The sequence below is a fragment of the Manis pentadactyla genome, chromosome 4, assembly GCF_030020395.1.
Source record: "Manis pentadactyla isolate mManPen7 chromosome 4, mManPen7.hap1, whole genome shotgun sequence".
In the NCBI taxonomy this organism is placed as follows: Eukaryota; Metazoa; Chordata; class Mammalia; order Pholidota; family Manidae; genus Manis; species Manis pentadactyla.
This window is the reverse complement of record NC_080022.1, coordinates 183,014,215-183,038,805: the sequence shown is the minus strand read 5'-3', so window position 1 is coordinate 183,038,805 and position 24,591 is coordinate 183,014,215. Positions and strand designations below refer to the sequence as shown.

Genomic DNA, 24,591 nt, shown 5'->3' with positions numbered 1-24,591 from the left:
GACCCATCCTGATCTCAGAGATGTTACACCGGGACAGAACACACTGTGGAGTGGATGAAATGCAGCTCCATGCAATGTCAGGGTTGAAAAGTGCTGGGAAGAGAAAGCAGGCAGGCTCAGGGGACCTGGAGCAATGGGGTGCTCAAAAGAAGGGGATGTGGGGAGCTTCTTTGGGGAAGTCGCATTTGAGCAGAGACTCAGAGTGGGGAAGGGGTGGCTTGGGGGTGGCTGTGGGAAGAACATGCCAGACCAGGGGTGCCCCATTCATCTCCCTCTGTGGGTTAAGGAGGAGGGGCTTCTGAGGGCCCCTCTCTGCGTGTTCTTTGACATAGGGCTCTGTGATCTTCTGGGCTTAGGAAACAAAATCCCAGCCGGTGCTCCCAGAGCATGCAAAGGTTCTGGCAAATATTCAGTAAAAAGAAATGAATGTATCCAATCCAGCATTTCTAAGCTGAATTTAAATTTTCTTGAAATGCCTGCTATATAATAATTTGAGAATTGCTGCTCTAAGAACATCTTTTACCTCTCCCAGCACCAGTAGTGGCACCTCTAAGAGGGTCGACGCAGGGATCTCCTCGCAGACTTGCAGCCCCAACCTCCGTCTGAGCACCCCTCAGAGGCAGGAGGGAGGCAGGAGGCGGGCTGACTGTGGGTGCGTCTCCCCCAGGTGTGCCCCCACCCTCCATCACCTGGTACAAGGACGCGGCCGTGGTGGAGGTGGAGAGGCTGAACCGCTTCCAGCAACTCGGCAACGGGGGCCTGCAGATCAGCGGACTGGTGCCCGACGACACCGGCATGTTCCAGTGCTTTGCCCGAAACACAGCCGGCGAGGCGCAAACCTCCACCTACCTGGCCGTCACCAGTAAGTTGGGCCTTTCCTGACCTGGCCTCGAGTCCCTCCTGTCGAGATGCAGCTCTCCTCCAAGCCCGGGGCCTCTTGGGAACAAGATGCTGCATTGTGCAGCAATAGGATCCCCGGTGACTGTCCCTCTGCAGTGGGTGGCTCTAGCCAGGTAGGCCCACTGCGTCCGTAGCCCTGCGTCCAGCCTGCGGTCCCGTGAATCCTCCCCAGTGCCCCAGAGCCAAGGGTGGGTTCACTGGCTCTTCGAGAGAAGGAGGATGAAACCACTGGCAAAGCGTGGCCCCCGTGTGTCCGTGCAGGGCTGCGGGACCCACCCCAGCTGAGACTTGCTTACCTGTCCAACGAGGAGCGCCAGCCTTCCTCTCAGTCCCCATATGCAAATCCCACCCCCTCTTGGAGTCTCTTGGGGTTACAGTAGCTGCCTGCCCGCTTCCTGGAGCTGCTGCTAAAGTGTCACCTGAGACGATGCCCCACCGAAGGTGGCAAAGCACTGTGCATGTGTGCATGTTCTGCCAGGGTCCCCATCTTAGCAGCATCCTGGAGCACCCCCCCCCGCCCGGGGTCATCACCCAGGCCCACAGCTGTCCCCGGGCAGGCAGGCACAGGCCAGAGGGGCAGCTGGGTTTGCCACGAAGGTGGCCATGTGGCAGGAGGGCTGCCGTTGGCTTCCAGAGTCCGCTGAGCATCCGTGAACCTAGCCCGTATTGAAGCCCCTCTCCCGTACGCGGCGGCCCGGGTGGTTGCCGGAGAGCTGGTCCTGGGGGAGGCAAACACAGAACAAACAGGCTGTACTGACTCCTGCAGGACCACGGCTCCACCGGGCTGACGGAGGCTGCAGGGCCAGGCCCTGTAGAAAACGGGTAGTGTTCTTCTATTGCCCTTAACTGGCTTCTCTTAAGAAACCAGAGTTCGATTTCATGTCCAGTGCAGGGTGTCATGGAGGGGGTGAGATGCCCTCAGAGGTTCTCAGTATCCCCCACGTGGAGGCTTGAGAATCAAGACAGGGTGGGGACTGGTGTGGCCTGGGTCCAGTCCTTCCTTCCACAGGGGGGTGGTGTGGGCTTCTTCCCAATCCTGGGGCCCCCTCAGGGCACCTGCATCCTTCCCTGTAGGGAACCCACACCAGCCGGAGTGGCAGGAGCAGGACAAAGACCTGGCCCTCTGGCGGTGGGGGCTCCTCCCAGGGTGTAGCTTAGAAGCCCCACTGTCTCCATTTACAGGTATTGCCCCCAACATCACCAGGGGTCCCCTGGACAGCACAGTGATCGACGGCATGTCAGTGGTGCTGGCTTGTGAGACTTCGGGGGCACCCCGGCCAGCCATCACCTGGCAGAAAGGTAGATGAGACTGATCTTTGGAGGGTGTGGGCATGCGACAGTCTAGGGCAGTCCTCAGAGCTCAGTTCTGGAGCCAGCCAGGTTGGGTTCTCCACGTATAGTTGTGAAGGTTGTGCACTGCATAAGGCAAGAGGCATCTTTCGCAGGACAGTATGCACCACACGTCACCTGCCAGGCTCAAGGCCCAGCTCTGAGTCTTCTGTGACCTTGGGTGAGTTATTTACTCACTCAGAGCCTCAGGGTCGCTGTCTGTAAATCTAAAGACAATAATGTGCATACCTCAGAGTGGCATGAAGACTAAATGAAGTGCATGTAGAGCACCTGCAGTATTCCAGGGAAATGGTGAAGCCCGATGAATGACAGCGGTTTGAGGGTGGTTGGGAGTGCAGACAGGCGGCCATCCCCTCCTCCCCAGGCAGCTCGGAGGTTCTAACCACGTGAGCCAGCAAAGCTCAACCTGTCCAACCACGCCTGCCCGCCCTGCGTGCCTCTTCGACCCCTCTGTGTCCAAAACTCACCTTCAAGGCTCCCCCGCGTTCACACACACACGTGTACACACAGTCGTTCCCCACACCCACAGCCCTCTGTTCAGATGGACCTTCTCCGCAGGACTCACCCCACCCCCAGCCCCCAGCCCTCCCCACACCGCCCCCGCCCCGTTTCCCCACTTTCTCACTTACAATGTAATCTGCTTACTCGGTTGCTTAGTGTCTGTCCCCCCAGGGAGTCAGGGTTTTCAGGATTGTGCACGGCTGTTCCCCCAGGGCCTAGAACAGACTCTGGCACATCGTAGTTGCTCAATAAGACTCCGTGGAATGATTGTGGCACACGCAGGCACATGTCTACACACAGAAATAAACACACTCGCCTGGCATGCTCACTAGTTCAGTGGTCCTGCACACGTGTGCAAATAGACACGCTTACCCATGGGCTTGCACTTGCACACGGAGAGTCCCCTGTCCATAGACAGGTGGGATTTTCTTTAAAATAGATACAGTCACAAAAACCTGCACTCTCAATGGCCCATCCTCCCCCCACCCTCTCTCCCTTCCTCTCTCCAGGTACCCGGCTCCCTAGTCCCTCCGCAGAGGGAAGTCTGTCCCTCCCAGGGTCGTCCCCCCGTGTCCCTCTCCACTGCACCCCCACTCCTTGCTGCTCCCCCCATCGCTTTCCTCCGCTCCCCTGAGGGTGGCAGGATGCCCGTCAGCACCTTGTCGGCTCCGTCTGACCCCTCCCCCTGCCCAGGTGCCAGCTGCCCCCCAGAGCTGCGTCCAGCTGCGTCAGGAGACAGTCCAGCCTTCTCAGTGAAGGGCAGACGGCATGGTGGGTGGGGAGATGGCCAGCTACCTGGGCTCCAGGCTGCCACTCTGTGACCTGTGCCCTTGTAACTGTCACCAAGTCAGAAACCTCTCTGGGCCTCAGCCCCCACCCCAGCCCTGCCCACTCTGCCCCCGCCCCCCAGCATTTCTAATACTGGCAGCCTGCTGGAGACCACCCTGCCCCCAGCACAGGGCCCAGAGTGCCAGGGGCTGTGGGCGGGCACCCGGGCCCCAGTCTGAGCCCACCCCGTGCTGCCCTCAGGGGAGCGCGTCTTGGCCAGCGGCTCTGTCCAGCTGCCCCGCTTCACGCTCCTCGAGTCCGGCAGCCTGCTCGTCAGCCCCACGCACATCTCCGACGCCGGGACCTACACCTGTTTGGCGACCAACTCTCGGGGGGTGGACGAAGCCTCAGCCGACCTGGTCGTGTGGGGTGAGTGTGCAGGGCAGGAGCCACCTGTGCGTCTGTGCGGAGGTGTGTGCTGAGTGCACACGCACTGCAGAGCGCTCCCTTAGCACCTGCACCTCCACATCCACATGTCTGTCCGACCTGGTGCTTCTTGTAAGGACTTGGACAAATTAATTCAGAGGAGAGGGACCAGGAAGGGCGATGGTGCCCTGTAAGCAAGGGCTCATGCCAGGCTTGGCCAAATAGAGAGAGCACAGGTAATGGGTAGCTGTCATCCTACCCTTTAGGGCAGAAATCAGCAAACTTTTTATATAATGGGCCAGACAGTAAATATTTTTGGCTTTGTGGGCCAGACAGTCTCTGTCATAACTCCTTGGCTAACTCTTAGGTTTCATCAAGAAAGTGACTATAGGCAATACTTAATCCACTGGGTTGGCTGGGTTCCAGTACAAGTGTGTTCACGCAAACAGGCCACCAGCCAGACTTGACCCCACACTGTGGTTTGCTGACCCCTGCTTCAAGGGTACTTCTCAAGCCCCTTCCAACTCTCAGACTGTACCGCTTGGGATCCCCACTCAAGACAGACACACCTGTGGACCATCTGTGTAGGCTGAGCCCGGTGGCCTTGTGGGTGATGTAGGAATCAGATGATCCTATTTATACCCTGGCTGGACCACTGATGTGCTCACCACTAATGAGAATATCCCTGACCACCCTCAGATTTCCTTTCCTTCAATCCCTCACATGGGACTGTGGGAGCCAAATTCAGTGGACCCCCTTCCACTATGAACATGGCTTCCAAGAACTCAAGTGCCACGGAAGCATACTGTTTCTCACATTCTGGGCCATTCGCCATGGTAGACCTGTCCATGTGCCAGGTCCTCCCACAGAATTCAGCCACACCTGTTCACTTATAGATGCCCTTTCCACACGCCAGCCTCTCACCTGTTACTCTGTAGCCCATGCCCCTTCTCACCACGCTTTCTCCCTGCTGTCTCCCAGCCCGGACCCGCATCACCAGGCCTCCCCAGGACCAGAGTGTCATCAAGGGTACCCAGGCCTCCATGGTGTGCGGAGCGGCCCACGACCCCCGCGTGACCATCAGGTACTCCCACGGGGGCTGAAGGGAAGGGGCAGCTCTGGGGAGAGCTGGTAGCTGGGCAGGTGTGTACACCGAGGAGGTAAGTGTCACCCACGGGGGGTGGCCACAGTTTGGGGGAATGGTCTGCAGTGCTGGTGCGGGGCTGAGGTTCGGGGGCCCGAGGTAAGTGCCCGGGAGCGCACCTAGCCTGTACTTACTGGGCAGTGTCAGAGGGGAGAGCGAGAGAGAAGGGACGTGGAGAAATGGAGGGAAGAGGGGTGCAGGGGAGGAAGGAGGTGGGAAGGAAGACACATTTGGGCTTGTGGGAGGTGGAGGCTCCGAGGTGCCCTGCTAGCCTTCCCTGCCGGGTCTTAGACCCTCTGCCCACCGAATGGACAGCAGAGGGTGTGGGCAAGCGGGAGCGGAGATAGGCCAGGGCAGGAGAGGGCCCTGAGGTGGCACCCGTGAGGGGAAGTGCCCGAATGGGGGCCAACATCACCATCTACCGTGAGAACAGGGGCTTTAGCAAGCTCCTTGGCCTGCAGGGAACCTTTCCACTGTGGAAGCCACTAGAAAGGCTCAGGGGGAACAGCCCAGGACAGAAGCAGCCAAGAAAGATGTAGAAGAACCCCAGCTCCCCAGGTTGGGGTGAGGACACCCTGGCCAAGCCCCACGGAAGCCTTTGGGAACTAAATTTTCCCTTTGGACTCCCCTGAGCTCTGGGATGCGGAGTAAAACACTTAGCTGCTTTCTAGGAAGTAAACATTCCCTCCATGCTGCTTCTCTATTTTATGGGCAAAATCGCTGTCGCTGCGATGGCAGGGAGCTGGAAGGGCCTGACACTGAGGCCACTTGGAGCAATAGCCCCACCGCTCCGGAGGCCCATCCTAGGGCGCCACCTGGTGGTCACTGGGCATTTGACCATCTGTGGGCACAACAAAGGGGACCGAGAAGCCAAGGCTGGCATAAGAGACATTAGACTTTTACGCCATTTTTGGAGAGTCCGTCACAGGCCCTAGTTTGAGAAACCCCTCCTTAAACATAACCATTGACCCTTCGGGACAGTCATCATGTGCTGCCAGCACAAAGGCTGACAGGAGCCTTGGAATCATGTAGGTGTACTTAGAATATTGTCAACACATGGTGCAGAATATGCTATTGATACTTATAAAGTACTTGCACATTTCATTCATTAGACAATTCCTGATGATCAGAAAGATTCAGGGACCTCTTAATATGTCTGCAGTCCCACTTCCCACCCTGGTGACCTACAAATGGGAAATCACTGTTAGCCTTTACTGGAGGGGTCTTCGCCTTAGAGTGAAATTACCCATCGAGGACAATCTTTCTAGATGGTGGGAGAGAACGCACTGGTTCCTCAGCCTCCCAAACTGGCAAAGTCTGTGGCCAGAGCCACCCCCACACCTCCCACCCCCACCCATCTTCCTTGCAGTTGTGGGAGAGGGGCCCCCCTGCTGCCCTCCACCTTCTGGAGGTGGGTCTTAGGGGCTGGGTGGACCCCAGACTTCAGTATGTTTTACAGATTTCCCAGGCGATTCCGCCGTGCAGCTCAGATTGAAAATCCTGTTCTAGCTCTAGGGGCTCCTGAGAAGACAGGCTAGTAGAATCCCACCAACCACATCGAGCTTAAGTGTGGCCACTTAACCCTGCATTACATGTCCTCAGAATAAAGCCGGGCTCTGGGGGTGCCTCCCTGAGCAGGTATAGGTTGTCAGCATGAAAAGCTTCCTAAAACAGCTCCAGAAGAAAATGTGGTGTCTGAGCCCAAATATAGACCCAATCTGAGCAATCCCCTTTCAGTCACTGTTAATATTAATCATTATTATTAATCCATTTTTATTGCTTTTTCTGTTACTATACAGCTAATAAATTTCCCTTTCAGGAGGAGGAAAACATAGGAAATGCACATAAGCCAAAAAAATGGGGAGAGAGAGAGAGAGAGAAAGAAGAAAAGTAGATTTACCTATTTCTCTCACTTAGGGTAATATTTGAGTGCTATTTTAAAAACCTGGAAAATACTGCTTCTTAATCTACTTCTTCCCTTAAGAACCTATTGTGAATCTCTCCTCCTCTCAAAAAGTATTTTTGTATAAACTTAATTATATGATTATTCCGTCATCCATTTTGCAGATGAATAGAATTTATGTTGCCAGCTCCCTAATGCTGAATATTTGGATTGTTTCCTGATTTGGGCTGATATTAAAAAATACCATCATGAATGTCCTTATAAATAAATATTTTTGTACATCTATGAATGCCTGGGGACTATCTAATATTATTTAAAGCTAAGAGGATGCCTGAAAACCACTCATCAAAATTGTTTAATAACCAGCTGTATCGTTGCACATGATTGGGGAAATTCTGCCTGGAGTTGAACAGACTTATGGGTTGTTTCTTTCTTTTTTTAAGTCTTCTGTTATGAAAATTTTCAGACGTACTCCAAAGTAGAGAGAATTGTCCCATCAACCCTCATGTACCCATCTCCATACTTCAACAATTATGTTAGCATTTTGTCCATCTTTTTTTACTGGAGCATTTTAAAAACAAGTCTCAAACATGTAGTTTCCCCCTTAAATATGTCACTGTGCATTTCTTACTGAAAAGGGCTTTTCTTCAAACCTAACAATCGTGTCCCTTGTCACCACCTAATACAATGAACAAGTCTTTGCTTTCTCCTCGTATCTATCAGTCCATATTCCAGCTGCCCCAATTGCCTCAAAGGTATCTGTTTACAGTCGTTTGGTTTAACTCAGGGTCAAACAAGATCTACACGTATTGTGTCTCCTTTGTTCTGCATAATCATCTCTCCCCTCATTTTTATTTTTATTTTCATTTTTGTATGGTTTTCATGCAATTCATTAGTTGGAGAAACCAGGTACTATAGGACAGAGGTCAGCAAACTATAAAGAGTCAGAGAATAAATATTTTAGGCTTTGAGAGCCAAATAATCTTTGTCACAACTACTCAAGTCTGTGTCTACTGCAGAAAAGCAGTTGTTCGCACTATGTAAGCAAACGGGCGCGTCTGTGTTCCAAGAAAACTTTATTTACACAAACAGGCCATGGGTCCCCATTTGCCAATCCCTGCTGTAGAATATCTCACGTAATGGGTGTGGTTAGCTACTTTTTCACTGTGTGATTCACTTGTTCTTCTATCCCTTGTATTTCTAATGAGATTTGAGTAACTGCTAATTAGATTTGAGTTCAGTTGTCTTGGCATAAACCTTCACAGATGGTGATATATGCTTCCTAAAGCAGCACATCCCAGGGCAAAGAATGCCCACTAGCCACAGGTTGTTTCTTCAGCAGGAATTACTCTTGGCAGCTAGGTTTGCTGTTAAGTAAAATGCTACCCACCCCACCAACGCTGGCAAGGATGAATCTTTTCCAGATGAATTGAAGGTGATTACTTCTGGAAATTTGTAAATATGTATAAAAAGCCTTAAAATTTAACTCTGCAATTTCACTGCTGCGCATTTACCCTTGAGGGAATGATTTAGAATGTATGAAATTATGTTGCCACAAGGATGTTTATCACAGCATTACATATGATATCAGAAAAACACAGAGCTACACTGGATGTCCAACATTATGGGATCAATTGCACAATTGCAAAGCAATTGTATTTGAACCACCATGCAGCTGATAAAAACCGTGGCATGACAATGTCACATTAAAAAGTTTATGCTGCTTCCTTGGGTGAAAAAAGAAGCTTTAAAATCTGTCAGAATGAATGGAGAGATGTGATTTATGTGCATATGCTATAAGAGTAAAAATACGTAATTATAGCTAACTTCTATTGATCGCTAACCATGTTCCAGGCACTACTCTTAAGTATTTTATATTAACTCACATAATCCTTATGGCAACCCCATGAGATCAGTGGTATTATTTTCCACATGTGACTGGTGAGGAAAATGAGGCATAGCTATAGGTTAAATAAACATACCCAGGGTCACAAAGCCGGTAAGTAGCCAAAGCAACATTTGACCGGGAAATCTGACTCCAGAACATGGCAGCTCTGTGGGACACTGCCCACAGGGGCAGGGGAGAAGGGTCTGGAAGGTATACGCTTAAATGCTAATTATGGTCACCCATTATTATGAGAAAATTTTTCAGTTCTCTTTTCTGCTTAATTTTTGTCTTTTATCTATACTTGCTGCTTTTCCATTTCTTTTTTTTTTTTTGAGGCTAAAAATATTACAGCCTCCTTCTCCATAGCAATCTTGTGTTCTCTAAACCCAGATAGTTCTAGGACCTTGCCCATCACCCTGTCCCCAGTTGAGTGAATGATGAGTTATTTGCAAAACCCCCACCCCATTCCCTGCCCTGGTGCTGAACACCTTGGCCAGGCTTCCCTGGGGGGCAACAGCATGGCATCCTACCCAGAGCTGGCACTCCACATGTGTTGATGACAATGGCTGTACTTCCTCAAGAATAATTCCAGAGTAGATATTTCTTATTGTCAGACACAGGCATGTGTGTAATTTCTCAAGTTCCCCCTTGTACTGACTGACTGAAGCTAAAGTGATTTTTTGGACACTGAAGTCAATTTGTCACAGCGACGCATCAATCTAATGATTCTTCATAAAACTAATTCCAAAATGTACTCTATGCTGAAACTTTAATTCTTGCTCCAGCTGCAATCTTTTAACCTCTTCGGAAGCATACCTTTTGCCGGCTCTTCTGTGCTGGCTGTTTGGCAATGGCTTCTGGCCAGAAACAACACAGCTTGACCTAGACCTGAACTGAAGGTGTAAATGACCAATAATGACTTAATCTGTTAACTCTCCTGGACACAGCACCTACCCGAGGGGTGACGGAGTGCAGGCCGCTCTGCTCGGCAGTGCTCCCGCCCAGGACCAGCCCCAGAGGACCCGCTGTGGCCTGGGGATCACGCCCTGACCTCCTTTGGTGCCCTCTTCCTCAGATCAGCCCTGAGCCAAGCCCCCATCAGGAGCCCTGCTAATTCCCTACCTTTCTTTACTTAATGGTCCTTTTTGCTCTTAGGTACGTCTGGGAGAAGGATGGGGCCGCCCTGGGCACGGAGGGCAGCCCCCGCATCCGCCTGGACAAAAACGGCTCCCTGCACATCTCACAGACGTGGTCGGGGGACATTGGCACATACACCTGCCGGGTGCTCTCAGCCGGAGGCAACGACTCTCGGAGTGCCCACCTGCGTGTCAGGTAAAGGCAGCCTGCCCAGGCTTCTGGGGCAAAGCCGGTGAAGGCAGCAATGGGAAGGCTCAATCTGGCAGGTCACCCGGCCACATGTGACCTCTCAGCAGCAGGGGAGTGGGGGTATGGCTTTGGGCACGTGGGCTCCAAAGCCAGAAGAAGAATCTCCAGGTAGATTGAACCTCCAGGCAGCCGGCCAGAAGGCTGTTTGATGGCTGAGCATGGGGTGTCACGGGAGCTTAGTATGAGTCCTGGGGGCCCACTCACCTGACCTAGGCCTCACGGCTGTCCCCTGCCTCTCTCCTCCAGACAACTGCCTCATGCCCCTGAGCACCCAGCGGCGACTCTCAGCACCACGGAAAGGCGGGCCATCAACCTGACGTGGGCCAAGCCCTTCGACGGCAACAGCCCCCTGATCCGCTACATCCTGGAGATGTCGGAGAACAGTAGGCTTCCCACCCGCCGCCCTCCACTGCAGCCGGGGGGCCGAGGTGCCCGCTGGAAGCACGGACTCAGGGAGTCAGTCCGGGGCTAGGTTCCCACTCCCCCAGTTCCCAGTTCTGTGCCTTTGAGCAAAAATCCCTCTGGAAGCCTCACCTTCCTCCTCTGTAAAACTAAACGGTGGCACCCGCCACCTCGGGTTCTTGCGACAGCTGCCTGGGATGATGTCCGTGAGGTGCGGGCAGCCTGCACGCCAGACGCCGCCGAGAGAGGGGCAGTTCTTTTTCTTTTACTTTTTGTCCTCCACATTCTCGAGCTGTGAACTTCAAATTTACAGACCTAATTTGAACGGTGTTTTGAATACAGTTAGCCTGGAACTCATTGATTTGAAGGAGAAAATATAGTAAGAAAAGCATCTTAGTTCCCATGAGCCCTTGCTTCCTCCCCAAGGCCCCCCAGCCCCTGGGCCATGTGGGCTAAGGGGACCAAGAAAAATGACAGGACCGGCTCGATTGGACCGGGATGGGGGAGGCCCTCCTCTGCTAGCCCAAACAAGGCTGGGGGGGTGGGAAACATGCTCCCACCCCCTGCAAGATGCCCACCTCTGCTTCCACCTCCACGCAGATGCCCCCTGGGCAGTGCTCCTGGCCAGCGTAGACCCTGAGGCTACCTCGGTGGTGGTCAAGGGCTTGGTTCCTGCCCGCTCCTACCAGTTCCGTCTTTGTGCAGTCAACGACGTGGGGAAAGGACAGTTCAGCAAGGACACAGAGAGGTGAGGGGAGCAGGTGCTCTTAAGGGGGGGCTCAGTGACTCCACCCAAGGGGGTACCAAAAACTAGTATGGCGGAGTGGGCCCAGCTGCTGGGCAAATCCTGGCTGGCTCCTGGTCTGCGCATTCTATAGAATGCAGCAAGCCGTACTCACCCCCGCCTCACAGATGAAATGAGATCATTCAGACAAAATGTCGTGAGCATTGCCTGGTACAGGTGAAAATGTAGTTGTCCCTCTGACTGTGAGCTCTGCAAGCTCAGTGACTTGCCTCGTCCTGCTGTGCATCCCCATGGGCTCCCATCTTATCAAATGGGTGTGACGTTCCCGAGGCACATAGGATTCACACGGACCTCCCGGATGCTTTGCATGACACACAGCCCTGTTGCCCTGTGAGGCTTTCAGCAAAGCATTTTTTTAAATGATGAAAATTGAATAAAAACAGCTGGTTTGTATCCACTTTAAAACATGATACATAATACCCACTTATGTAGGAGGCAATTCTAGCCACCTCAACCCTATAGAACAAGTCACCTCCAGGGAGAAAAAAAGTCATCAAGCAAGTCAGAATGACAGGGACACAAATCCCATGCACCAAAGCTGTGTTTTTCCAATGCACCAAAGTTGCTCATTTTTTAGTGTTTATTTTCATTTTTTCCAGATTTTTTATTGAGGTCTAATTGACATATTGTGTAAGTTTAAGATGTACAGCGTATTGAAGTGATATGCTTACATTGCAGTGTGATTGCCACCATAGCTCTGGCTAATTCCTCCATCCCATCACGTAATTACCATTTCTCTTCTGTGGTGGGGACAGTTAATATCTACTCTCTGAGCAACTTTCAAGTATATAATATAGTATTATTAGCTATAATCACCATGCTGTGCTTTAGATCCCCAGAACTGGTTAATCTTATAACTGGAAGTCAGTACCCTTTGACTATTAACTCCCTATTTCTCTCCCTCCTCAACCCTTGGTAACCAATACTCTATTCTCCGTTTCTCTGAGTTCAGCTTTTTTAGATTCTACATTAAGTGAGATCCTACAGTATTTGTCTTTCTCGGTCAGATTTACTTCATTTAGCATAATGCCCTCAAGATTTATAGATGTTGTCGCAAATGGCAGGATTTCCTTATTCCTCCTGTCTGGATGATATCCCATTGTGTAAATACACACAAACACACATCTTCTGGATCCACCCATCTGTGGACAGACACTTAGGTTGTCTCCAGCTCTTGGCTATTGTCTTAGATGCTGCAGTGAACACGGGGTGCAGCCATCTCTTTGAGATCCTGTTTTCATTTGGATGGATACATTCCTAGAAGTGAGATGGCTGGATCAGGGGGCAGTTCTGTTTTTAATTTCTTGAGGAACCTCCATACTGTTTCCTGTAGTTACTGCACCAGTTTCCATTCCCACCGATAGTGCACCAGGGTTCCCTTTTCTCCACATCCTCACCAACACTTATCATCTCTTGCCTTTCAGTGATGGCCGTTCTCACAGGTGGGAGGTGGCATCTCATTGTGGGTTTGATTTGCATTTCCCTGATGATGGGTGACGTTGAGCACTTTTTCATGTACCCGCTGGGCATCTGTAGGTCTTCTTCGGAAAAACGGCTATTTGCTTTCTCTGCCCATTTTTTTTAACTGGGTTGTTTGCTTTTTGTTATTGAATTGCAGGAACTCCTTATTTATTTTTTGTATTAACCCTGTACCAGATGTATGATTTGCATCTTTTTTCTCATCCCATAAGTCACCTTGTCATTTCATTAGTTGTTTCTTGGTGGTACAGAAGCTGTTTAGCTGATATCATTCCACTCATTTATTTTTGCTATTGTCACCTATGATTCTGATGCCATATCCAGGAAATTGCTGCCAAGACCAATGTCAAGGACCTTTGTCCCTGTATTCTTATCATAGTTTCACACTTTCAGGTCCTATGTTTAAGTCTTTAATCCATTTTGAGTTCCTTTTTGTGAGTGGTGTAAGACAGGGGTCCAGTTTCATTCTTCTGTGTGTGGCTGTCCAGTTTTCCCAGCACACTCACTGAAGAGACTGTCCTTTCCCCATTGAGAAGAATTACTATCGTTAAAATGTACATATTACCCACAGCCGTCTGTAGATTCAGTGCAGTCCCTATCAAAATTCCCATGGCGTTTTTCACAAAAGTAGAAAACTCAGTCTTAAAATTTGTAGAGCCACAGAAGACCCGGAATAGCCAAAACAATCCTGAGAAAGAAGAATAAAGCCAGAGGCATCAGGCCTCCTGATTTCAAACTATATTACAAAGCTTTAGTCATCAAAACAGTGTGATATTGGCATAAAAATAGACACTTTTTATATAGACCAATGGAACAAAATTAGGAGCCCAGACAAAAACCCTCACATGCACAGTCAACTAATATTTGACAAGGGAGCTAAGGAGGCACTTTGGTCTTTAAAAGACTCTCTTGAGTATTTATGCAGATCACTGTGGCTTTGCCACAGTTCTGATAAGCCTGAGTCTCTCTGTCTTTCACTAGGAGATGCCCCAGGGGCTGTGACACGCTAGAGAGAAGTGGCAGGTAACTAACAGCCTGTCATGGGGAACAGTTGCCGGAGAATTTATTCATTCACTGTGTATTGACCACCTGTTATGTGCCAGGCCCATGTTTGGACCACTCAGATTGGTGCAGGGAACAAAATGCACACAGCCCCAGTCCTCCCCAGCTACAAAATCCCAACAGCAGAAGGCCCCACGGCGTAGGGAAACCACACTTCCCTGTGTAACACTGATTCATCTTCCTAATGAACCCTCAGACTAATACCCTGAGTCATCCAGAAAAAGGTTAAAGCACCCCTACTTCAGGCTTTACAAAGGCTTTACCTTTTGGAAAACTATCCATCAGAAAGCAAAAAACATACAAATAAAGAAAAAGGGAGAGACATCCATCAAAAATAATTAACTTTTGCTCTTAGTGGATGCATGTCAGTTATGTGAAAAATACCCTGAGCTAGAACACCATGTCCCCGGCACTGCCAGAGAAAGAGCGGTAGCGCACGGCATCAGGACGCGGGGTGGATGGGCTGGTCTCTCACCCACACCCCGGGCCGGCACCCCCCACGCTCTCCCCGCCCCAGCCTAGGGCTCAGCTGGTCAGGAAAGGATGCCTAGTGAGAGCACACCACCAGCTGGCAGCTGGGGAGTGAGGACTTAACACTCCTGCTTCTAGAACACCCAGTACTCATGACATCACCAGCCCCAACAGCAGTTTCTTCCGCAAATGGGCCACGGAGGCCCACGTCCCTCACCGAAAATACACACACCTGGTGCTTCACAGTGTTTTCAAAAGACTCCTGTACATTGTGCCACTGGGGCCTCAAAAGTCTTATGAAGCAGGTAAAATGGAACTTTATTATCCTTCTTTTACAGGTAGAAAGATAAGCTCAGAGAAGTTCAGTGACTTGCTCAAAAGCACACAGCCATTGTGCGGAGTCACCCAAGGACAGAGCAGGGCAGGCGTCAGCTTCCTCATATCTTATTGAATTACCTTATTTGCCCTCAAGGCTAAGAGGGGAAAGGCCCACCCACTCTCGGTGTCTCCCCATCCAGGGTCTCCCTCCCCGAGGAGCCCCCCACAGCCCCTCCGCAGAACGTCATCGCCAGCGGCCGGACCAACCAGTCCATCATGATCCAGTGGCAGCCGCCTCCTGAGAGCCACCAGAATGGGCTCCTCAAGGGCTATGTCATCAGGTAGGCGTCCGTCCCTGGGGCAGGAGGGGCAGCCCGGGCCAAGGGAAGGAGACGGGGGAGGGTCGGGAGTGGGTTGGAAAACAAAGTCATGGCAGATCCTTCTCCACCTAACGAGGCAAGGCTACCATAAACGCCTCCTCTGCGTCAGGTGGGATCTAGGTTAGACATCCAGAGGACCTCCCAGCAGAGCCAGCCTTGGAAATCAATAGGAACAGTTGGCAGTAGAATCTCCTATTGGCCATGTGGATGGGCAAGCCTGCCAGATGCTAGGGCCACACAGGAATAGGGCTACAGGGAGACAGGTGACCATCCAAGGGACCAACCACCTGGGGAACTAAGAATATCCCATCTCAGGCCAGATATCCCTCACGTCGGACCCTGAGTCGACTGACTACAGGACCAAGAACTGGTCAAAAGGCAGAAGTTCTTCGGTCCTTACTGCAAAACAAAGCCCAGTTACATAGATCGTTGTTTACATTTAACTGAGGGTATCTTACTGGTAACCTGAAAGACGGTTTTTAAGGGTTACTAAAATTGGATGTCCATGAATTAAAATGAGCACCTTCTTTGGAGATACTACAAATTCTCATCGATATTCTGAATTCTGGCTGGCTGCAGAATGCTAGGCCACCTCACGTGTCTCTCCCCTGAGTGTAGACAGTCTCACAGCATTGGAATCCCCAAAATTTGGAAGAAGTTGATTTGGCTGCTCTATTACCAGTTAATCGTATTGTGGGTTTTTGGTGAATTCTAAAGGGCAGCAGTTCTCAAAAGTGTGGTCCCTGGACCAGCAGCAGCTGTACTTTGAGAACTTGTTAGAAACGCAAATCTTTAGTTCCTACTTCAGACCCACTGAATGGAAAACTTTGGGGTGGGCCCGGCAATCTGTGTTTTAACGAGCCCCCAGGTGTTTCTGACACATGCTAAGGCTTTGAGAACCATGGCTGTCGGGTATGTAATCCATCCAAATAATTTGGGGCTTTTACTTTTTTCTTATTGAGGTATCATTGATATACAATCTTATGAAGGCTTCACATGAACAGCATTGTGGTTTCAACATTCACCCCTATTATCAAGTCCCACCCCACACCCCGTTGCAGTCACTGTCCATTAGCATAGGAAGATGCTATAGAGTCACTACTCATCTTCTCTGTGCTATGTTGCCTTCCCCGTGATCCTCCTACAATATGTGTGCTAATCATAATGTTGGGGCTTCTGTTTTCCCACAAATCAGAGGTATACATGCATGTGGGTCTTCGCTGAGCTCTCCATGCTCCAAAATTTGCCCGTACATATCCCACTTCTTTCTTCCAGCAGAAGGTAGAAATGGGTGAAGTAGGTAGCCTCAGGTTTTCCTCTCCACCTAAGTGAGTGACCGTCAAAAGAGGGGGCTACTGTCCTATAGGGAGAAAGAAACTGAGCCCAACCTTTGGAGATGGCTCTCCCATCAATGACCCCTCAAAGCTGAGACCAGTGAGATCTTCCAGGAACACTCAGTGTCCCTGGTTAGCTGTCCCGCCAATGTCCTCCTCCCCTATAGAAAAGAATAGTCCAGGCACATGCCCTAGACCCATGCTCTCTGCTAAGGTGACTACCTGCAGCTATTTAAATTAGTTAAAAATAATAAAACTACAAACGTAGTTCCTCAGTTGCATTAACCACATTTCAAGGGCTCAACAGTCACCCACACTAGCGGCTACCCTATGGGCAGCACAGATACAGGGGCCTTTCCAGCATCACAGACAGACAGCTTTCTGGCTTTCTCCCCTCAGGTACTGCCTGGCTGGGCTGCCGGTTGGGTACCAGTTTAAGAACATCACAGATGCTGACGTCAACAACCTGCTGCTGGAGGACCTCATCATCTGGACCAACTATGAGATCGAGGTGGCCGCCTACAACAGCGCCGGGCTGGGTGTCTACAGTGGCAAAGTCACCGAGTGGACCCTGCAGGGAGGTGGGTGGGGACTGTGACCATGGGGGAATGGGTGCTTCCTCTCTCCCAGGTCCGTGCCCAGCGGGTCCTGTTCCTGTCCAGTCCTGACTGCCTCAACCTGCCACCTACTTTATCCCATCCCAAGCTGTTGCTCACTGTTCTCAGCTACCCCGTGAACAGGAGGACCAAGGAGACAGGGAAGGGGTTGACCTAGTGACAGGCAGAGGCATCAGGGCCACAGGGACCTTCTGTGAAGTTCCGTATTAAGTGGATATGAAACAACTTATATTTGGTGTTGCACCTGGAAACTGCCCCTAGGCTCTTTCATATCTATCCGTTGTTTATTGGCACGCTATGAAGTTGCCAGGGAAGTTGCATTAAACCCGAACCAGTCTAAGGAAAGAGGACGTCTTAAGGTCTATGTCACAAGGGGAGAGGGTGTGCAAAGCAGAGACTGCAGACCCCATGCCTGTGTTTTCCCTACTTAGCTGGGCAACACAGACTAACTGCCCTCTCTACTCACCCTGCCCCACCTCTCTGCTCTCCTCTAGTCCCCACAGTCCCTCCAGGCAACGTGCATGCAGAAGCCACCAACTCCACGACCATCCGCTTCACCTGGAACGCCCCCAGCCCCCAGTTCATCAACGGCATCAACCAGGGCTACAAGGTACCGGAGGCCTCTCCTCGCCCCAGGAGAAGCCTGGAGAATCTCTGAGGGAGACTGTAGGCTCAGGGGTGTGGGGAAGGGGAAAGGGGGTGGGAGGGACACCCCCTCTGCTTCTAAAATCACTGGGTCAAGCCAAGTGGAGGACACTTGATCAAGGCCAAGGGCACACCGGCTCTCTCCAAGGCCACGTACGGGCTACCGACACTGCCCAATCTGTAACCTGTGCAGGAGACCATTTTCCGTGAGACTTCGTTATAAACAAAACCGGGTTTGTTTCAGGCTCAGAAACACTGGGACATAGACATGGCCCGTTAGAAAAATTCAGAACCCACTTCTTACTGCCAAGTGGGGGCTATAATGGGCATCCCACTGGGACACGTGTCCTTGGGCTGCACTTGACCCCACAGCATGTAGTTAAGGGCGTGGCACCAGGACTCTGACAGACTCGGGCTGAAGTCCTGGCTCCAGCTCCTGCTGGTGCTCTGGACAAGTTCTGCATCTGTCTGAGCCTTGATCCTTCAATAACCATCCATTGAAGGTGCTGTGCTAGCTGCTAGGGAACCCAAGTGACTCTGTTTCCTCATTTGCAAGTGAAGACTATAATAATGCCTCTTCCTTGGGGCTGCGTGGAGATGGAGGTCATATTTCTAATTTGGCACCATGGCAAACACTCATAAAATACTAACGAGCACCCCGAAAGTGATGGCAGCAGTAGCTATAGTAGAAATGCACTAGCTTGCTTGGGCCACCCGAACAAAGCGCACGGTCGGCGCGACCTCAGCAGAACGGCCTCACCTCACGGTCCCGGGGGCTGCAAGTCTGAGGTCGAGGGGTCAGCAGCGCTGGTTTCTCCTGGGGCCTCACTCCTTGGCTTGCAAACGGCACCAGCTCCCTGTGACCTCACATGGGCCTCCTGCGAGTGTCTGAGTCCAGGTCTCCCCTTCTTATAAGAACACCAGTGACCTTCTTATAAAGATCAGGGCCCACCCTAATCACCTCATTTTACCTTAATTGCCTCTTTAAAGACTATCTCCAAATATACAGTCCTACTGTGAGGTCCTGGGGTTTAGGGCTTCTACATGTAAACTGGGGGTGGGGGGAGACAATTCAGCCCAAAACAAATATAATAATAGCAGTGGTAATAGCAGTGGTGGTGGTAGCCAATTTGCTATAACTGAGCTGCTGTAAGTCAGGACTTCTCTACCATCCCCTCCTAGAACCCAGACTTTGAATCTCACTCCTGGGGCTCTCCTTTACCCCACAAGGAACACCGTGCCAACCTCCCCTAAGGGACCTGAAGGTAGAAAGAGCCCACAGTATGTGGTCCACACCACATTTTACAGCTCTGCCCCGGCAGCTTGGGGAAGGTGGGAGGATGCGGTCGGTCGGTCAGCTCCCTCCAGATGTGGTTGGCGAGGCAGTGCATTTGGGGGGGCATGTGGCCAGGAGGCCAGTTGTGCAAGGGAGAGAACCATAGGTGGTGGCTTTGAGCACAGGGATCTGGCGACTTCATGGTGACCGCTAGCACTTCTGGAAGGTTCCCACCCCTGTGCCATATGTCATGTGCACCACAACCAGGATTATTACAAGGACTAGCAGCTTTAGATGTTATTACTGCAAATTGGGGGTGGCTGGGCAGGAAGAGGCCAAGATTGAATTGCAAAGAGAATTTTCTGCCGGTGTTGTAAACCAAGGTGGGGGGGTGGGTATCCTAAGCCAGATACATCCGAGCCACAGCCCTCCCCCTCCCAGGAAAGCAGGGCACCAAAGCTGAGCAGGGCTGTCCTGGGCAGGGTGCGGTGGCTGAATGCCGGCAGTGCTGGCTGGCTGGAAAAGTCTCCTAATTGGGACCCTGGGGGAGGCAGGGGAGGCCCACGTGGCGCTGAGGAGCAGAGGAGCTGCGCCTGGAACCGTTAGCTGCATGCAGCCCAATCTATTTCCTGCCGTGTATGGGAAGGCCAGGCTGCATACTTCTAGGGTTGAATGGCTCCTGGAGGACCAAGAAGGGCAGCCAAGTGGCCAGGACAATCAGGGCAACGACCCAGAGAGAGCAAGAGAAGGCTGCAGAAGCCCACCTGATTTCCGGGTCCACACCAGCACGCTGTAGCTGCTCCCTAAAAGTCAGTGGGATGAGTTGCCCAGGTAATTTGAGCACAGGAGCTGGTGGAGGAGGGAGAAGCACTTACACTTGGAGGGCCCTTCGGCCCAACCGGCAGGACGCTAGGGCTTTGCTCACGTGCTTCTCTTGCGTGAGCTGTGCAGGAGCCTTAGCAAGTAAGTCTTACTACATCACTCCATTTGACAGAGGAAGAAACTGAGGCCTGAGAGGCAAGTAACATTTAAAGGCAGGCAGTAACTGCAAAGCTCAGATTCAAACTACAGAGCCTACACCTCTTCCTGCATTAAAAGAAAACCTGTCACTTGATCTAATTGTAAAATATTAACTCTAACTGGATTTTTCCTACGTACAAATGGATACACAGGGATTTTGTTTTTGGCTTCCTTGGCCTTCTGTATCACAGAGAGAAAAAACAGCGTCTGTCCCTTGAACCTCCAATGAGAATGGGCTTCTTTTTCCTCTTTTAATTGCGACAATTTTCAAACATCTACAAAAGTAAAAGATTATAGTGATTTTAGACCAGAATGTGCCCCGGCTTCCAACAATTACTGGCTCATGGCCAAGCATCTACTCTCCAACCTTCTGCCTCTCCCCTGGAATATTTGTAAGCAAATTCCAAGCACTATATCATTTCATCCATAAATATTTCTGCAAAGAAATATTATAGATAAGGTCTCTATTCAAAACATGGCCACACAACCACCTCATCATTATCATGCCTTAAAATATCAAGAGTCCCTTAATATCATTAGATGTCTAATCAGGGTTTATATTTCCCTAGTTGCTGCATTATTTCTTTTACTAGTTGGTTAATTTGCTTCAGGAGCCAAATGAGGTCCACATAACTGCAGTTGGTTGAGGTTTTTTAGGCCTCGGTTCATCTATAGATTCTCTCCCTCCTTTCTCTCTCTCTTTTTCTTATAATTTATTCACTAAAGGAACCAAGGCATTTGTCCTATAGGATTTTCCACATCCTGGATTTTGCTGATTACATCCCTGTGGGATCATTTAATTCATTCCTCTGAATACTATATTTGCAGTAAATTGGAACTTAGAAGTAGAGGTTTTGATTAGATTCAGGTTTGATTTTTCTTTTTTTCCTTTAAAATATTACTTCCTAGATGGGCTTGGGTATTTCCATCAGCAGGCATAAAGTCTGGCTGTCTCTCTTACGTTGCTGTGGTGACCACTGCCTGTCCTCATGTGATCTGTTAATTCAGTACAGGGCGCAAAATGGGAATAGTTAAATATTATAACTTCTTGATTTATTAGCTGAAATACTTTCCTCAAGAAAAAGAATTTTACCCTTACCAATGTTTTGGTGATCTGAAGGTAGAGTACATCTAGGAAAAGCATTGTTTTCCACTACTTTACCAATTTTCAGGATAATGACTTGGTTCCTTAGCATTTTCTAAGGTGACAGATGAGTTTGGAAGAGCAGGGAGCTCATCTTTTTGTTTTGTTTTGTTTTGGTATTATCATTATGTACTTAGGCTTTTTTAACATCTGATATGTTTCAGTCCACTGCCATTATGATTCTTATTGCTGCCAAATTGACCCTTCACTGGCCTCTTCACACTGGTGAATCCTTTTGACATAGCCCCAGGAGTCTTTGATAGCTTCCCTGCTATCTATTGTGATGAGCTACTGCAAACTGTCTCCATTTCCTGCACTGCGCCTGGGGCTAACCATGTGTTCCCAGAGCCCTGGCTCCTTTCAGTAGGAAATGGTAGTTAGATACCAGAATCTGGGCCCCAGGGGTGCTCCTGCTTCTAACACTGGTTGTTGTGTCTAGGCCCTATTAATGAACAACATGGAAATATTTTTTTGTTTTTTTAAAGATAAAACATCTACTGATACTCCGAATTCAATCTCAGGATAATAGGATTTTTAATAATCTCATTGGCCTTTTGTCTCTCTTTTCTCCATTCTGAAATTCCACTTCCTGAAACATATTTAGATCCCTACTTTGTCCCACAACCACTCACAACAGTTGCAGAACAGCAATATCAACACTGTGATTACTGGAAGTAGTTTCAGATGATCTACAGTACTTTCTGTTCTCAGGGTGAATCCCACTAGGGGTGTACTTCGCTGTACTGTGCCCTAGTCTTTCGAAGTAATTTCTCTTGTAATTTCGCTACAGCTCAATACACTGTTCAGGTCATTGGTTTTGTTTTGGTTTCAATTTTTAAGGATTGATTTTTTAAATTTAATTTTGTTCTATAATTATGTAGCACTTTTATATGGCCCCAAAGTTAAATCTACAGAGCAAAGTAAATTTAGAGAAACTTAGCCTAAATTCTGGTCCTCTCCTTTCCCCACAGGTTTATTTCTTTTTGTCTCTTGGTCAGTTTTCCTCCCATTTCTTTTAACATAAATACATACATGCATAAATGTGTATCCTCTCCTTAGATAAATGACAGCAAGCTCCACCCACCTTCTCTGTCTTGCTCTTTCATTGTATCCTGGAGCTTACTCCAGAAGAGTACATAGAGATACGCAGAAATCTTCTAGTTCCTTGTCTGGCATCTGTGTTACACTCCATCATGTGGATCTCCCAGAGGTTAGTCAAACCAAATCCCTAGTGATGGCTCATTTCAGCCGATTCCAGTCTTTTACTGTGACACACATTTCTGCACGGAACAGCTTTGTCCATACATCTTATGTTTTCACATTTAATTTTGGAATAGATTCTTAGAAATGAGATTCTGGGCCAAAGAGTAAATGTGTATATGAGTTTGCTACTATGGTCAAATCCTCTCGTTATTATTTTTAATTTCTTTATTTAATTTTTTAGTCAGGAAATATATTTACATGATTCAAAAGCCAACAGATGTGAAAACGTAAACGTGTAGCAGAATCTTCTACCCCATCCAGTTCCTCACCTGCCTGGTTCTATCCCTCCCAACCCCACCACTCCCTGCTCCAGGCAACCACTGGTGTTAATTTCTTACATAGCCTTCCGGGATGTTTTATGTGAATCTATGTGCATGTAAAAATATAGACAGAGAAAGGGAGAGGGAAAGAGAGAATTTTTTAACTCCAGCAGCTAGCAGGCCATATACAGCATCCTCCACTCTTAACCAGTAACGTGCGGCCTCCACCAGAAACAGGAGGCACACCACTTTATCCCTCTTCCCTACAACCAGCGGGGTAGCCCTTACTGTCCCCTGTAATAGCCTGATGCGCAGAGTGTGACAGCTGGGCTCCGCCCCCTTCCTTTCCACTTTGGCTGTTACATTCTGCTCCCTGCTCCCCATCACACACACACGCATGCACGCACGCACACATGCACACCAGGTGCCAAGACCAAGAACCTAATAGAGTCCATCAGCATTGATCCTGATTAACCAGAGCAGATATGGAGACAGCAAAGAGAAACCCTAACACTCATCCAGCAGCTGTGCGTACCCCGGAAGGAAGGCAGGAGGCTTCACCCAGGATCTTGGGTCCACAGATCTGAAGCCAGCTCCTGGCAGGCCACGGGCGCTGACCAGCCCTTCACCCTCCTGACCCTCAGTGTGGCAGCGCAGGACAGGGGTCCCCACCTAGTCTTCCCTGTGGCGAGGAACTGGGATGGGTTGGTGATGGGCCTTCCCCAGCGCCAGGTACCTGGGAAGAGTTCATCAGACTGAAGCCTGTCGAGTGTTTACGTGGGTGCAGAGTCCTTCCCTTGGCTGCCGGGAGCCCGGCTCCCTTGGGGAAGAGAAGGTGCAGAGGCCATTCTATTGTCAACTCAGCCCCGAGGGAGAGGCCGCTTTACCTTAAGCCTCCTCCTCTTCAGATGTGGGTGGAGAAGCACAAGTGGCTCACATCCCAGAGGAAATACTTGGAAGCAGCCGTCATCTTGCGCTTCAGGCCTAGAACTTTAGGATAACCGAGTCATTGTGACACCACAAAACCATGCTGTCATTGTGCTGGGCGCTTCTTTCTGGGTCAGTTTGAAAGACGGTCCCTGGTGATACTGTTGTAAGGTAACTATACACATTTCTTGTCCTTTATCTTTTAAAAAATGGTCATGTAATTGGCCTAAACCCAATAAAACAATATTTACCCAGATTTTGCACTTGCAGGGAAACACACCACACAATTAATTCTAATGGCATAATTAATTCAAATTTACATTAATTAAATTAAATTAAAACATTAAACTTGTTTCTTAATCTACTCCAAGGAAGTTCGGCAATTTAATTGCTAAGAAACAAGATAACCAAAATAAGGAGGATATTTAACATACTTATTAAATGCCACTTAGTATTTCTGATTAGTATTTTTAGGGTCTAATTAGTGTCTAATTAATTTGCTATAGGCTATCTTCACAATACCAATTAAATTTCAAAACATCCTTTATAAATACACCGCCATGAAAAGGGGAAGATGAAACATTGTTGTGGGGGCGAGTTAATCAGGGGACATCATCGTGCTATTGTTTTCTGTCTATAAATACCCATGCTTATTAAACCTCGTCAAGTGTTGCTTTTCACCATTAATTGCTATTTAATCAACTTCAAATAAATTAGGAAATCTCTGAGACCAGCTGTCATTGTTGGAGACTGATGAAGCACCCAGAAAACAGGAGAGTGGGGTGAGAGGGATCATGAGGCAAGAGGAGAAGGAAGGGGGGCAGGAAGCAGATGCATTTGAGGGGACAGGGGGGCAGGGGGTAGATGGGATAATAGGCAGCACCGAATTTCCAGATGAGGTTTTCTTGCTGGCATTCCACCT

General features: G+C 49.6%; 1 protein-coding gene across 2 annotated transcripts in view; it reads left to right on the top strand.

The window, feature by feature from the left end:
* SDK2 (sidekick cell adhesion molecule 2) overlaps positions 1-24,591 on the top strand; it is a 244,260-nt gene that overhangs the window by 166,768 nt on the left and 52,901 nt on the right. For both annotated transcript variants that reach the window (XM_036900084.2, XM_036900083.2), the window contains exons 9-18: positions 668-862; positions 2,083-2,199; positions 3,781-3,948; positions 4,927-5,029; positions 10,036-10,212; positions 10,513-10,649; positions 11,269-11,416; positions 15,004-15,144; positions 16,917-17,098; positions 17,629-17,744. In XM_036900084.2, the coding sequence (XP_036755979.2) occupies positions 668-862; positions 2,083-2,199; positions 3,781-3,948; positions 4,927-5,029; positions 10,036-10,212; positions 10,513-10,649; positions 11,269-11,416; positions 15,004-15,144; positions 16,917-17,098; positions 17,629-17,744 (1,484 nt within the window). The remainder of the gene's footprint in view (positions 1-667; positions 863-2,082; positions 2,200-3,780; positions 3,949-4,926; positions 5,030-10,035; positions 10,213-10,512; positions 10,650-11,268; positions 11,417-15,003; positions 15,145-16,916; positions 17,099-17,628; positions 17,745-24,591) is intronic.